This window comes from Loxodonta africana, chromosome 17 (genome assembly GCF_030014295.1).
Source record: "Loxodonta africana isolate mLoxAfr1 chromosome 17, mLoxAfr1.hap2, whole genome shotgun sequence".
NCBI lineage: Eukaryota > Metazoa > Chordata > Mammalia > Proboscidea > Elephantidae > Loxodonta > Loxodonta africana.
The window spans coordinates 74,201,162-74,217,178 of NC_087358.1; the positions used below are offsets into that span (position 1 = coordinate 74,201,162).

At 44.4% G+C, this 16,017-nt stretch overlaps 1 protein-coding gene across 3 annotated transcripts in view; it reads right to left on the reverse strand.

Annotated features, from left to right (window-relative positions):
• Positions 1 to 16,017, reverse strand: part of ATP7B (ATPase copper transporting beta) — a 134,288-nt gene that overhangs the window by 23,903 nt on the left and 94,368 nt on the right. For 2 of the 3 annotated variants that reach the window (XM_064270182.1, XM_064270183.1), the window contains exons 10-13: positions 15,760 to 15,851; positions 2,079 to 2,206; positions 1,825 to 1,979; positions 1,479 to 1,613 (exon numbers count right to left, since the gene is read on the reverse strand). In XM_064270182.1, coding sequence (XP_064126252.1) covers positions 1,479 to 1,613; positions 1,825 to 1,979; positions 2,079 to 2,206; positions 15,760 to 15,851 — 510 coding nt within the window. The remainder of the gene's footprint in view (positions 1 to 1,478; positions 1,614 to 1,824; positions 1,980 to 2,078; positions 2,207 to 15,759; positions 15,852 to 16,017) is intronic. The other variant, XM_064270184.1, reaches the window with a different exon arrangement.

Below are 16,017 nucleotides of genomic sequence, written 5' to 3' on the forward strand. Positions count from 1 at the left end.
ATGTGATTTTATGATTAAAGATCCAACAAGTCTTGTCAAAATAACATGGCAACAGCATAGGTGGTCTCCTAGAACAGTTTCTATGCAACAGAATGACAACAGTATCTTAAAGGAACATGCAGTACCTCATCTGCCAGCATCCGCCCTGATATTGCAGATAGAAACAGAAGAAGCCAGAGTAAGATGGAAAGCCAAGGAACAGCAGAAAGCCACGTACTCCCACTTGTTTAGGACTGAGTTTTCCCCCAGCCACGGCCAATGAGCTGTGCTCCCTCAAATACAGAATTTTTAAGCCATTAATAGCCACTGGCAAATTCTAGGAATACATTCACAGGTTACTCTTAAAAGCACTGCAGTCTCCTTAGATGTCAGGAAACACTTAACTTTGGACATGTTTCAGTTTAAGCAGTAAATCTGAAGTAGACAATGACATCTTAGTAAGAAACATGCACCCCAAGAGCATCTGGTATACTATTAATTATGGACAGAAATTTAAATTAAAGAGACAATTATCCATTAATTGTTTATAGCTACTTATACTATGGCTCAAAGGTAAAATAAGCATTAGACTGGTCTAGGTATGAGAAATTTTATAATATTTTTTAAAATAAGGTTTTTAAAAAATTGCTCCACTCACTGGGCAGTTACCAGACGCTGCTTTAACTGCCCATTATCTTTGCATGTATGTCAGGGCTGCTCAGCCTCAGTACTGCTGACATTCCGGGCTGGGTCATTCTTTGCTGGGGGTTGGCGGGCTGTCCTGTGCACTGTAGGGTGTTTAGCAGCATCCCTGGCCTCTACCCACTGACGTCAGTAGTGCTCCCACTTGGGACAATCTCAAATGTCTCCCAGCACTGCCAGATGTCCCCTGGGGGCAAAATTATTGGGAATCTGTGATGAGTACCTAGTTCTGATTTCTCTTAGAAGATAAGTTTCCTGAAGGATAGAGTGCTTTTCCACTTTTTTAAAACTCAAAAAGTCTATATGCCATTGCCTCACATGCAGTATCTACTAGATATTTAATTATTTTAAAACTATCAGCACTGCTTAAGAAAGCAGGGAGACTGAAGATGGTATTTATGGATACAGAAAACAAAAAACACATTTTTCTTAAAATCTGTTAAATACTATTATTATGCCACTGAAACTGTGACATGAGCTATCTTCCATGATATGTACCGCATCACCTCAAATTGGCCAAAACTGCATGCTGTCAATGTTGTAAGCGTTACAACTGAGGGCCAATTAGCAGCTATGAAATGGTATCACTAGAAAGCAAATGGCGTCTTTAATAAAAAGCTGCAGAAATACAACGACTAGCTTCAATTTTGCTGCTAATAAGTGAAGCAAACAAATAAAATGTAATGGGTAATTAAAGCCGAAATGAATGCAAGAAACAAAGGAACAGGATTAATGGCAGTAGATTATTTAAATTTAAAACACAACAACGACCATCCTGCCCAAGGCATTCAACTTACAGGAAAGTATTTCTGAACAACACCAAAATCGATAAAACCGATTATAATCCATACCACCAACGTCAAAGTTGAAATGATGATGATAAATGGGACAAAATATCCACTAAATCGGTCAGCCAGTTGCTGAATGGGCGCCTACGAAGAGAAAACACCAAGACCAAGGAGATTATAACCTGACCAGAAATACAACATAAACAGGGGCAAGGGTTTGGATTCCTGTCTCCCTCATTAACTACGTTTACGCATCAATCTCTACTCAGTAAAATCTGCCTGAAATAGAACTCTAGAAATAACTACTAAAACAAGGACGCTGAAGCTATACTGTTCTTCCAAGTGTCTTTGTTACCTTTGACATCTGAGCCTCTTCCACCAGTTTCACAATCTGAGCCAAAGTGGTGTCGTTGCCCACGTGGGTGGCATTAATGAGCACAGAGCCATGTGCATTTATAGACCCGGCAATCACTGTGCTTCCTGGCTTTTTCGTGACTGGCATGGCTTCTCCTAGGGGTGGAAAACAGAGACCAGGCCCCATTTAGTGTCCGCATGACTTGGCAACTGCTTGACACCCACCTGGGGGGAATGTGAAACAAGCCACCTCACCTGTAATGAGGGATTCGTCAGCCATGGTGTTGCCTTCCAGGACTTTCCCGTCCACTGGGAACTTTCCCCCAGGGACAACCTTGATGATATCACCCCGCTGCACCAGCTCCATGGGTACTTGCTCCTCTCTGCAACAAAGGACACTCAAAGTTACACAGAGGGAGCTCACAGGAGCCCACTCTTTGGGTCTGTCACCCTGGTTAGGTTCTAGGCAAACTGTTGGGCTAGCGGCATTCCACTTGCTTTACATGGAACAACACTATTCATTTTATCCATTTGTTTATAGACTTGGTCAATATTTCCTGTGCAGCTCCTAAGTGCCAAGCACTGGGGATAAAGCTATGAACAGGACAGCCAGGTCTCTATTCCCTTGAAGCCAAATACTCTGGCAGGAACACACAACAAAAGGGTGGTATCAGGCAGTAAACAGGTGCTATGATGAACATAAAACAGGGCAATGCAACTGGGGGCTTCTTTAAGTGAGGGGGAGGGGAACATGGGGAGGGCTCTCCTGGGGGATGAGACTTAAGCTGACACCTGGATAACAAGAAGGTCCAACATACGGAATGTCATGGATTGAATTATGTCCCCCAAAAATGTCAACTTGGCTTGGCCATGATTCCCAGTATTGTGTGGCTGTCTACCATTTTGTCATCTGATGTCATTTTCCTGTGTGTTATAAATCCTGTCTCTATGATCTTGAAGAGGTGGGATTAGTAGCAATTATATTAACGATCCAGGACCAGATTAGGTTGTGTCTTGATCCAATCTCTGTTGAGATATAAAAGAGAGAAGTGAGCAGAGAGACAGGGGGACCTCATACCACCAAGAAAGCAGCACCATGAGCATAGTGTGCCCTTTGGACCCGGGGTCCTTATGCTGAGAAGCTCCTAGAACAGGGGAAGATTGATGACAAGGACTTTCCCCCAGAGCCAACAGAAGTAGGACTTCTAGCCTACTAGATTGTGAGAGAATAAACTTCTTTTATTGAAGCCACCCACTTGTGGTATTTCTGTTCTAGTAGCACTAGATGCCAAAGACACGGGGAAAGACGTTCAAGGGTGACAAAACAGCTAATACAAAGTCCCTCAGGCAGGAAGGACGTGTGTGTGAGAAGCAGGAAGCAAGCAAGCACGCTGGAGTGAAGTAAGTAAAGTTCAAGTGGAGGATGGAGTTGCAGGCAGAGGCCAGATCTGCTGGGTCTCATAGACCAGGGTATGGGCTTTGGACGTAAGGTTTTTAGCAGGAGAGTGACATAATCTGACTCACATGTTATGTGATCTATCTGGCTGCTGCATGTGAATGGACTGTAGGGAGGCAACAGTAGAAGCTGGGGAATAGTCAGGCTACTGCAGTGGTTTATACAAAAGACAAGAGTGACTTGGACTGGAAACAGGGAGAGTTAATACCCAGGACATTTTAGAGGCATGCATTCACAAGATTTGCAGATGTACTGGATGTGGAGGTAAAGACAAGAATCAAAGATGAGTTCTATGTTTTTGTTTGAGTGACTAGATGGATGGAGGACTCACTTAACGAGATGGAGACACCTACGGGAGAAGCAGTTAAGGGAGGGAGAGGGAAGAGAAGGGGGAAGAGATGGAATGAAGAGCTGTATTTTACGCGCTTGCTTTGAGATGTCTATTTGACTTCCAAGTAGAAATGTCAAGTAGGGAGTTGGAAATACGAGCCTCAAGTTCAGAGAAAAGGTACAAATCTGGGAGACTTCAAAATGTAGATGGTATGCCAAGCCAGGAGATGGTCTGTGCTTAGCTAGGAGTGTACATGGAAATGAGACGGGGTCCCAGAGCTGAGCCTCTGGGGCACTCCGTGTGGGGCTTGAGCAGGAGCAGAAGGGCCAGCAAAGAAGGCTGCACAGGACCAGCCAGGGACGAAAAAGAGGACAGTGTGATGGCACAAGCCAAGAGAAAGGTCTATCAACAGATGAATGTATAAGTAAAATGTGGTGCATATGTACACTGGAGTATTACTCAGTCACAAAGAGACACAAAGTCCTGATACATGCTACAATGTGGATCAACCTTGAAAAGAGTATGCTGAGTGAGATAAGTTAGTCACAAAAGGGCAAATACTGTATGATCCCACCTATATGAAATATCTAGGCTAGGAGGTGGAACCAACAGCAGTGGGTTTGGTTTTCTGGTTTGATCGTGGGCAGGTGCGAAGGAGGGGAAGAAGGAGGCCTCACTGCTTAGATGACACTGAGCTTCTGCTGAGGGTGATGGGAAAATTTAGAAATGGACAACAGTGAAGGCCGAGCAACATGACAAATGTAACTAATGTCACTGACCTGTACACATCAAGAATGTTGAAATGGCAAACAATTTGTTATGTATGCATTTACCACAAGTGAAAAAAAATGGAGGGAGCATTCGTTCAATTGTACGACATGATGTGGAAAAAGACAGATGCAAACATACACAAATTCATTACACTTTAAACTTAAGGTGTGTGTACTTCATTGGATGTGCGTAACACATCAATTAAAAAAAAACTAAAATATTTTAAAAATTAACAGGAAAGGGATAAAAAGTCAATGACAGGCTGAAATGAGGATAGAAGAGTGATGATTGGATTTGAGCATATGGAAATTATTTGATGGCTTTGGCAAAAGAAATTTCAGAAACTGGTTGAGGCAGAAGCCCAGCTGAAATGGGCAATGGGCTGAGGAGATAAAGTGAGGTGAGGAAACGAAGACAGCAACTAAAGATAGCTCTTTTAAGTTCTGCTGTGAAAGGGAAGACTAGCGGAGCAGTCTTAGAAGTGGTGGATTCATCAGAAAGTTGGACAACCTGTTTATATATTGGTAGGAATGGTCCTGCAGAGAGAGAGGGAGAACTAGATGGTGTAGGAGAGAGAGATGCGCAGGAACAAAGTGTCTGGGAAGTAAGAGGCAGGGCATCCACAGAACAAGGGCCAGCCCCAGCAGCATCGCTCTAAGAGCACTGCCTGGCCCCAGTGTAACTACTGCACGTAGGGTATCGGCTCACGCACGACGGGGCATATCAGACATGAAGGGACATAGCCAAGTGGGGCTCCAAGGTTACCTTATGCATCCCCTCCCTTCTACAAAGACCACCTTTAAACCATTACAGAGAGGCATGTACGAGAAGCCACCTTGAGGGGGGAAAACTGACAGTTACTGAGTGCCAGGTACTGTGCTAGACTTGCACACGTTTTATCTCATTAAATCTTCCCAGACTTATGAGGTGAGTGATATTATCCCCATTTACACTGAGAAACCTGCGGCTCAAAGAGATTAATGTTACTAAAGATGTCTTAGAAATCTTCAAGCACATGTGCTCATTTAAAATATTGCTATATATAAAGGTATGAGAATTCCAAAACACTTAATTGTGTTCATGCAGAACCTGTACGTAGACCAAGGGGCAGTCGTTCGAACACGACAAGGGGATACTGCATGGTTTGAAATCAGGAAAGGCATGCATCAGGGTTGTATCCTTTCACCATATTTATTTAATCTGTATCCTGAGCAAATAATCCAAGAAGCTGGACTATATGACAATCAGGGCATCGGGACTGGAGGAAGACTCATTAACAACCTGTGATATGCAGATGACACAACCTTCCTTGCTGAAAGTGAAGAGGACTTGAAGCATTTACTGATAACGATCAAAGACTACAGCCTTCAACATGGATTACACCTCAGCATAAAGAAAACAAAAATCCTCACAGCTGGATCAGTAAGCAACATCACGATAAACGGAGGAAAGACTGAAGTTGTCAAGGATTTCATTTTACTTGGATCCATAATCAACACTCATGGAAGCAGCAGTCAAGAAATCAAATGACGTATCGCGTTGGGCAAATCTGCTGCAAAAGACCTCTTTAACGTGTTGAAAAGCAAAGATGTCACTCTGAGGACTAAGGTGTGCCTGACCCAAGCCCTGGTATTTTCAACTGCCTCATAGCCGTGTGAAAGCTGGGCATTAGGAAGATAGATGAAGAATTGACACATTTGAATTACGGTGTTGAAGAATATTGAATATACCAAGGACTGCTAAAGAAAAAACAGTCTGTCTTGGAAGAAGTGACAGCCAGAGTGCTTCTTGGAAGCAACGATGGCAAGACTTTGTCTCATGTATTTTGGACATGTTATCAGGAGGGACCAGTCCCTGGAGAAGGACATCAGGCTTGGTAAGGTATAGGGTCAGAGAAAAAGAAGAACATCTTCAAGGAGATGGATTAACACAGTGGTTGCAACAATGGGCTCAAATATGGCAATGATTGTGAGGATGGCGCAGGACCAGGCAGTATTTCATTCTGTTGTACATGGGGTCACTGAGTCCAAACCGACTTGACAGCACCTAAACAACACAACTAACATGCTAGGCTGTGGAGTCCTACGGTGGTGCAAATGATTAACAGACTTGGCAGCTAATGGAAAGACTGAAGGTTCAGGTCCACCCAGATGCATCTTGAAAGAAAGGCCTGGTGATCTACTTCTGAAAAATCCGCCACTGAAAACACTGTCAGGCATGGTTCTGCTCTGATGCACATGGGGTCACCACATGTGAGAACAGACTCTATGGCAACTGGTTATACTAGGCTGGGGGGATTAAAAACCACCAGTTTTCACTACAGGCATCGTTTAGCTTACTACTGTTTTAACTGCCCATATACATATCTCATTATAATACTTTGTCTTCTTGAGCTGCCTTTCAGCCCTTTTACTTCACCATTTCTTTAGCTACTCTATATTCAAGAGCAAGTTTCAGAGTCTTTTCTGACATCCATTTGGGAATTTTCTTCCTTTCCTGCCGTTTTAATGACCTTTTGCTTTCTTCATGTATGATATCCTTGATGTCATCCCACAACTTGTCTGGTCCTCAGTCATTAGTGTTCACTGCATCAAATCTATTCTGAAGATGGTCTCTAAATTCAGGTGGGATACACTCAAGGTTATACTTTGTTTCTCGTGGACTTTTATATTGAGCTTCACCATTGTCTCTTTTTATAGATGCAATCAATTTGATTCCTGTGTATTACATCTGGCGAGGTATAGTACCTGTTTATGTTGTTGAAAAAGGTACTTGCGATGAGGTCATTGGTCTTGCAAAATTTTATCATGCAATCTCCGGCATTGTTTCTATCATCACAGCTGTATTTTCCAATTACAGATCGTTTTTTGTTTCCAACTTCTGCATTCCAATCCCCAGTAATTATCTATGCTTCCTGATTGCATGTTTGATCAATTCCAGATTGCAGAAGTTAAAAATTTTCAATGTTTTCATCTTTGGTGTTAGTCGTTGCGTAAATTTGAGTAATAGTCGTGTTAACTGGTCTTCCTTGCAGGCGTATGGATAGTATCCTATCACTGACAGTGTTGTACTTCAGAATAGATACTGAAATGTTCTTTTTGACAATGAATGTGGCACCATTCCTCCTCAATTTTCATTCCTGGTATAGTAGGCCATATAACTTTCTGATTCAAAATGGCCAGTACCATGCTATTTCAGCTCATTAATACTTAGGATATCAATCTTCAAGCGTTCCATATCATTTCTAACAACTTCTAATTTTCCTAGATTTATACATTGACTATGCAAAGGTATTCAACTGTGTGAATCATAAATTATGGATGACATTGCGAAGAATGGGAATTCCAAACACTTAATCGTGCTCACATGGAACCTGTACACAGACCAAGAGGCAGTCGTTTAAACAGGACAAGGGGATGCTGCATGGTTTAAAGTCAAGAAAGGTGTGCTTCAGGGTTGTATCCTTTCACCATACTTATTCAATCTATATGCTAAGCAGATAACTGGAGAAGCCAGACTATGTTAAGAAGAATGTGGCATCAGGACAGGAGGAAGACTCATTAACAACCTGCATTATGCAGATGACACAACTTACTTGCTGAAAGTGACGAGGACTTGAAGCACTTACTGATGAAGAACAAAGACTACTGCCTTCAACATGGATTATACCTCAACATAAAGAAAACAAAAATTCTCACAACTGGACCAATACGAAACATCATGATAAATGGAGAAAAGATTGATGCTGTGAAGGGCTTCATTTTATTTGGATCCACAATCAACACCCATGGAAGCAGCAGTCAAGAAATCAAATGACAAACTGCGTTGGGCAAATCTGCTGTAAAAGACCTCTTTAAAGTGTTGAAAAGCGAAGACGTCACCTTGAAGACTAAGGTGTGCCTGACCCAAAAAAAAACCCAAGCCATGCTATTTTCAATCACCTCATACTCATGCAAAAGCCGGACAATGAATACAGCAGACAGAAAAACAATCGATGTCTTTCAATTATGGTGTTGGCGAAGGTATTGAATATACCATCGACTGCCAGTAGAATGAACAAATCTGTCTTGGAAAAAGTACAACCAGCACTCTCCTTAGAAGTGGGGATGGCGAGACTTGTCTTTTGTACTTTGGATAAGTTATCAGGAGGGACCAGTCCCTGGAGAAGGACATCACGCTTGGTAAAGCAGAAGGTCAATGAAAAAGAGGAAGACCCTCAATGAGATGGACTGATACAGTGCCTGCAACAATGAGTTCAAATAGCAACAATCGTAAGGATGGCGCAGGATAAGGTAGTTTCATTCTGTTGTACCATATTTTACGCAAATAACTCACACCTTCTATGTTGCTTGCCAACCGTGCCCTTCCCCCGCAAGGTTTTTTGTTTAAGTGCCGCTGTGCCAATTGTTTTTACGTGTTGTTGTAAAATGAAATTAGCATAGTGCGCTTACAAAAATACCTCACAGGGGAGGGCATATTATTTGGGTAAAAATACAATATATGGATTGCTATGAGTAGGAACCAGCTCCACGGAATATAAAGACAACATGTGTATCTCTTTTGGCTACTAGGCTATAAGCCTCCTGAGGAAGGGCTCTCCTTTTAAATGTTTGTAACACCAGCCTGAGGTCCCTGGGTGCAAATGGTTAACGTGCCGGGAGGCTAGCCTAAACGCTGGACGCTAGAGTCTACCTAGGGGTACCTTGAAACCAATTCCCTTCCTGAATAAACTAAGTTTTAAAATGTTTACTTGTACAGCAATGATTAAAGAAATGGGCACAAATGTCCAATTTGGTGTCTTTCTAACAGTAATCTCCACTTAATCTAACTCTGAATCTCCCTTCTGATCTGAATTAGTCACATCTTTCTAACTCTAAACCGCCAGACTTAAGGCAAACAGCCCTTTATGGGGGTTACCACGGCCCCAGTAGTGTTTTTTTCTTCAGTAGCTAATGCTCCCCCAAAACACTGAGCTGAGAGAGCAGGCGTTCTCCCCCAGCACACCCTCAGCCTTCAGAGGGTCTGCCATTCTGCTTATTTCACCAGCTCTTCACTCCCCTTCCTCATCTAGCACAAGCCAAGAAGACGGAGGGAAAAGTCCTAACAGAAGGGCCACTGGTCTAGGTAAGATTTGTAATTTTGTTTTCCTCCTAAGTATAAGAAACAGAAAACCTGAATGTGGGAGACTAGGGACTGGGTAGTGTAGGCGTTTTAATGTCAAACGCACAGACATATGTAACGCACTTCCTTTAACGTTCCGCAGTTGTTTCTTTCATTCAACTAGAATGTGTCTGTGCCCCTCCACATTTATGTTCCAGGGTGATTTTAAGCACAGAATGCCCAAGAAACCTGGGAAACATCAACAATCTTGGGGGATCAAGACAGGCTTTTGGAGGACACGACGTTCCAGTTGAGACCTGAAGGACACTGGCCAGGCAGAGAAAGAGGAATGGCATTCCGCAGAAGGAACACAGGCCCAGAGGCCTGGAGGCGGAAGGGCCTGCATGAGGTACAGGTGGCTGGAGCCGGTGACGGAGCAGCAGTACCATCAGGACACAGGCAGGGGCAGGAGGTGCCTTACGAAGGAATTTGGGCTTTATTCTAAGGACAAAAAGAAATCACTGAGCAGTTTTCTTCAGCTGAATAATACAGTCAGACCTGTGCTTCAGAAAGATCAATGGTTTGAATCTGGAGTAGGAGGCAAGACTGGAACAGGAGGCTGGGAAGAGACTGTTGTGGTTTTGGGGGAAAGAGAGTGCCCGTGGCAAGGGCAGCGGTGGGTACGGCAGTGGAGACTTTGGAGCCAGAGTCCAGAGGCTGTGAGCAGGATGTGGGAAAGGATTTCCTCGGGAGCTGACGTAGGATGGTGTCATTTGCTGACAGATCACAAAAGGAGGAGGAAGAGGAAGAATCTGGGAGTGGGGCAGGGAGGAAGATGATGGCAGAGTTTGATGCCTTTGTCAGCCACCCAAGAGAAAGCGTTCCAGTCGGCAAGTGACTATGCAGATCTGGGGGAAGGTTTAAAACTGATTTCCACGTGGATGGTAACTGAAGACAACGCGGGAGAGAGCTCCCAAGGGCAGTCTGTAACAGGTGAAATCCCAGGGGTCACTGATATTTCAGGAATGAGGAGAGCAAAGAAATTCCACAAAGGAGACTGAGAAGCAGCAGTAAGAGATGATAATAGGTCGGACTGAACATTCACGTAAATACTCACAGTATGACGACTTTGGGCAGGTGTCCCCAGCACAGGGAGCCTCGCTGAGAAACTCAGATCTCCTTGGGAACGGAGTGGCCCAGGAGCCACAGGCCAGGCCACGTAGCCAGGACCAGGCGCAGGAGGCTCGGGTGGGAGGTGAGGCTGACAGGGAGCCCTGGCACAAGCACGCCTCCCATTACACTGCCTCAAAAGGTACCTAGACTGCTGCGATCTGGAGACAGAGAGCGGCCTTGGCCCTGGGAGGGCAGGACGTGGACTTGGCCCCAGGCCTTCCTTGTAGCCCACAGCATCTTGCCAGGAAGCTGGGTAGAAATGGCCACCCTGGTTCAACAGATAGGAATGTGCAACAGAGTGGTGGACTGACTCGCCGAGCATGTGGCCAGCGAAGGCAAGGCCAGGACACAACTCCAGTCTTCCAGCTCCTAACTTTGGAAATGTTACTTCGAGCTGGCGAAGTATCCTCGTAAGTCCAAATAGCAAGCGCTGGACACTTGCTAAGGAAGAGTCCAAAAAGCCACTTTCTTTTTCTACTACTGGATGCCAAATCCACGGTCACCAACCAGCTTACAGATTTGCAGCGGAAACTAGGAACGGCCGTGAGCTCGGACAGCTGCAGGTCTCTCAAGTATCCTCATGCTGCAGTGATGCTAAACATGGCAGATCATTCAGGCCAAGTAAGAACAAGTCCTTTGACACGACAATTCCACAGTTTCAGCAGGGTCATCCCCGATGGACAGGTGTCGTGGCACTTCCGCATTAAGTCAGGCTAGGAAGAAAGGTCTGGGGATCTTCTTCAAAAATTAGCCAATGAAAACTTTATGGATCACAACAGAATACTGTTTGATATCATGCTTGGAAGATAAACCCTCTGGGTTGGAAGCACTACATAATAGCTGTAACAACAGACTCAAATATACCCACAATCACAAAGATGATGCAGAACCAGGTTAACATTTTGTTCTGTTTTATATAAGGTCAACGTGACTCATAGCACACTTGACAACAACTAACAGCATCATTGTTCTACTTTTTTTATAACTAAAGAAAAAAAAAAGGGAAGGGGTGGGCAATAACTCAGATACCCTTCTGAATGTACATACAGGAAAATATTCTCTCACTGACCTTTGTGGTATTTCTGTTATAGCAGCACGAGGTGACTAAGACAATGCTGCTTACTGTCTTGGAAATAATTAGGTCTTGGTTAAGAGAAAATAAATGTACGTAGTGGTAGGCAGAAGCTTCAACTCTGGATGTAAGGACCAAATCAATTTCAAAAGACAATACAGGTGTCAAAACTTTGTGCAATTCACAGTGCTGGCCTAATTCTTATTTTCTGTGCAGAATTCATGCTTTCTGATTCTACCTCTAGAAATTTTTTTCTCACAGAAAAAAAAAAAAAATCACAATTTGGGGCAACTCTTTTGAAAGGTAGCTTATACATGGCTTAAAGCTAGGCAGACAAGCAGAACCTTTTAGTCACATTACAGGACTGAGAACGAAGGAAAATTCTTTGCGCTCTTAATTTATATCTTTATCACTAGCTGAAATTTTGGCCATCAGGATATATTTTTAAAGAAATAGTTATACCCTGCTTCATTCCACCAAGAATTTAGACATAACTTAAAGTACATATACTCTTAAGAAGCAAAATTAAAAAATTAAGACCACATAAGAAAAAAAATGCAAATACGTAAACCACCAAAGAGTTATCCTAATTGCTTAGGATAAGTTTCATGTTTGCCTCTCAGCTTCCTGGCAGGTACAAGAGAAGGAAAACAGTTTGTTTGATGCTGCACCTGAAGTTTTAAAAAACAAGATGACTTAAATAGGAAAACCAAAATACCAGCTCAGATTGTTAAATGAAAGCGAAATAAGCTTCTAGCATCTAAGCCATGGTGAATATTGGGTCTCTCTATTGTATTTACAATCTGAAATCAAGTCTTTCGCTAGATTTAAATGGGTTGAGGCCTGGGAACTAACCTGCCATTTTTGTTTTTATCTTCAATATCTAAGACAATGCTGGGTATTTAATAAATTCTTCTGGTCTGATCTTAAAATGTTACCACCACACTGTGATGGGAGCAGGTGGACCCACAGTGTGTCCACAGCCCAGAAATTAATCACTGTCCTTGGAAAAGCAGTGAGTTATGACAGGTGCAGCCCTACATTCCTTTGGCTTTTCAACTGGCTCGCCTTCTGGCAAAGACGCACTCTCCTTCTATTCAGATCAAGCGGGCAGTTCCAAGCAACTGTGCTGGTCTATCAAAAGCACTTCAAAATGGAAGCAAGAGTCCAGCGGGGCTAGTCAAAGAAAAGATGAGTCAAAACAAAACGCAGCTGTCGAAAGCTTTATTCTCTGTCTGAGTGTTTTCACTTCTCAGAAGCATCCACGTTGTTGACTTAGGAGGAGAAAACATGTGGGGGTGTTATAAGGCTGAAGAGCCAGGGGAGCAGTGTGAGTGAGAGCTCAGAAGTACCAAGTGACAAATCACAGCAGGATCCTTAGTCTGGAAGACAGCGTCTTGTTCAGTGGCTCAGACCAGCTTCAGCACTTTCCTGCCGTGGACGACGGACAAGTGACCCACCTCAGTGACCTTTAGATTCTTCCTCACGAACATGGGGACAATGACAGCACCAACCACACAGGGAGGACACCAGATAATCAGTGAAGTGCTTAGTGGTGTACCTGGCACACAGGAGGTACTCACATCTCAGCCCTCATTGTTATCATTATATAATTACTATTTCAAAGCCAGCCTCCAGGCTAAACCCAGTGCCATCATGCCGCAGGCAGGGTCAGACTCTGTCTGGTTAACGGGCCTTCCCACGTTGTGCACGCTGGTTCATTTCCTTAGCAAATGCTTCCTGGGCCCCTGCTCTGGAGGCACCACTGGGGACGAGAGACCCACCTCAGCTGTCCTGGGAGCATGGCCTTCACGGCTGCATGAACTGACACTGGCAACAGTGTGCCAAACAGCAAGAGCAGGGTGGGAGAGGGACAAGGTAAGGCCAGGTAACTACATTTGTCTACACACAGGGGAGCTTCCTGGAAGAGGCAGTGTTGACAGTGAGACTTCAACACCTAGTAGGCCCAAAGGCTGGGGTGGGGGATGCACAGGCCCAGGGAATAGCATGTGCGGAAGCACAGAGGCAGCACCTTCCAAGGACTGAAAGCTGCCCCACCCCCCGCCCCACCCATAAAATGCAAATAGTTGCCATTCAGTTGATTCTGACTCATGGCAATCCCACATGTTTGGGGTAGAACTGCACTCCATAAGGTTTTCAAGGCTGTGACCTTTTAGAAGCAGGTTGCCAGGACTTTCTTTCAAGGTACTTCTGGGTGGGTTCAAACTGCCAGCCTTTCTTGGGTGCTTAACTATTTGCACCACTCAGGGACTCTGAAAGCTGGCCAGTGGGGCTGCAGAACAGCCTCAAGAATTCTGGTGAATTCACCGAGAGGCCAGATGATACAGGAGCCCTTCTGCCATGCTGAGAGTCTGCACCGACCCTAACCCAGCAGTGAGCCACAGGGCGCTTTCAGCTTGCTCTTCTACCTGGCTCCAATACAGAGAATGGACGGTATGGGGCAGGCACGCTCAGACGGGGCAGCCAGGCAAGAGCCGAGAGCTGGATAGCGAGAATTAAACAGAATGAGGAGATATTCAGGAAGTAAGTCAACAGGATGCAGTGAATGACTGGATGTGGGCAGTGGGCAGGAAGAAGAGAAAGAGAGGAAAGGGAACAGAGGAGGCGCCCAAGAGGACGACTGAGGAGGAGGCAGAGAGGCAGGTAGACAAGTAAGAGTTTGATCAGAGAATCCAAAGGATCAGACGACTCTGAGGATGAGGGAGTGGGCTTCGACCACGGGGTGTTCACGGGATCTAGCAAAAAACCAAGGAAGTCATGATGGCCTTGGCAGCGGTTGTGACGGCTGCGGGCAGAGGATAACCAGGACTTGGGGCAGAAGAGAGGGCCCATGGAGACATCTCTTCTAAGGAGGTCAGTGGTAAAAAGGACGAAGGTAGTGGGGATGTGGGGCCCAGGGAAGGTTGTTTAACAATGGAAGTCTAGATGTATGTCCTAGTGGATGGTAAGAATCAGCAAAGAGGGAGGAACTGAAGACCAAGGAGAAAACCAATGGAGAGGACTGGGAGGTGAGATGCTGCTTCTTCCACTGGGGCAGAAAGGCAGGGGGCTGCCTGTGGGTGAAGGCTGGGTCTGCAGGTTGAATGGTACGGAGCTGATGGACTTCCCATGCACAGCTTCTATTTCCAGGACACTGAGGAGTTAGATCACAGTCTAAGGTGAAAGCAGTGGGGCCAGAGACATTTCAGGACTAGGATGAAGGCTTGAAATAACCATTGCCCAGAATATAAAAAGAGGCTGACCATGAAATATTATAAAAATGTCCAAATTATTAAATATGCTTTAAGAGTCAGTATGTGTAAGGGTTAAGAATGACTGTCTGCATTATATCCTAATTCCACCACTTAATAATAGCTGTGTGACCCTGGGTCAGTGGCTTAATCTCTCTGAACCTCAGTTTCATCATCTGTAAAATAAAAATAATAACAGTACCTTCCGTATAAGACTTTTTTTGAGGGGGGTAGGGTGAGGTTGATTTAAGACTAAATACAAAGAGGCTAGAATAATGTCTGAGATAGTAAATGCTATATAAGTTTCGGAAACCCTGGTGGCACAATGGTTAAGAGCTACAGCTGCTAACCAAAAGGTCTGCAGTTTGAATCCACCAGGCGCTCCTTGGAAACCATACGGGGCAGTTCTACTCTGTCCTATAGGGTCGCTACAAGTCAGAATCAACTCGATGGCAGTGGGTATATAAGTTTCAGCAATTCAGCAATACTGACAACAATTTTGAATATCAGCCAACCTTATAAAGAAGATAAATCCTATTCCCACTGTTATTCTTTGGCAAACTGAAGCCTTTTTCTCTCTGCCTGTCTGAATCCTCAAATCTTGCAAAATAGTCTTTGATCATACTCCAGGTTCTCTCTGGAGTTTTCTTTGACCACCATTAGCCTTCCTCTTCTAAATACTTGGAATACTAATAGTCTACACCTCTCATTACCACTTAGCAGAAACACACCACTTTGGTTATTTTTAGTAACTCCAGGTTATTTTTAAAGATTTAACCCACCTGATTATTATGTTGTCCTCACCAAGGGTCACGACAGTAGCTTCTGTGGCTTGGAGAGACATGAGTTTGGCAAGGGCCTCTGAGGTCTTGCTCTAAGAAATAACCAGAATATAAACCAGAGCGATTATAAGCTGACCTATCAAACCTAGGCCTATACCCACAAAGCTGGCGATGGAAGTGGCTGCTCCCTCCCACAGCTGCCCCCACAGCCACTGAGGGAAAGGCCGCTCTCTCCCACAGCTGCCCCTATAGCCACTG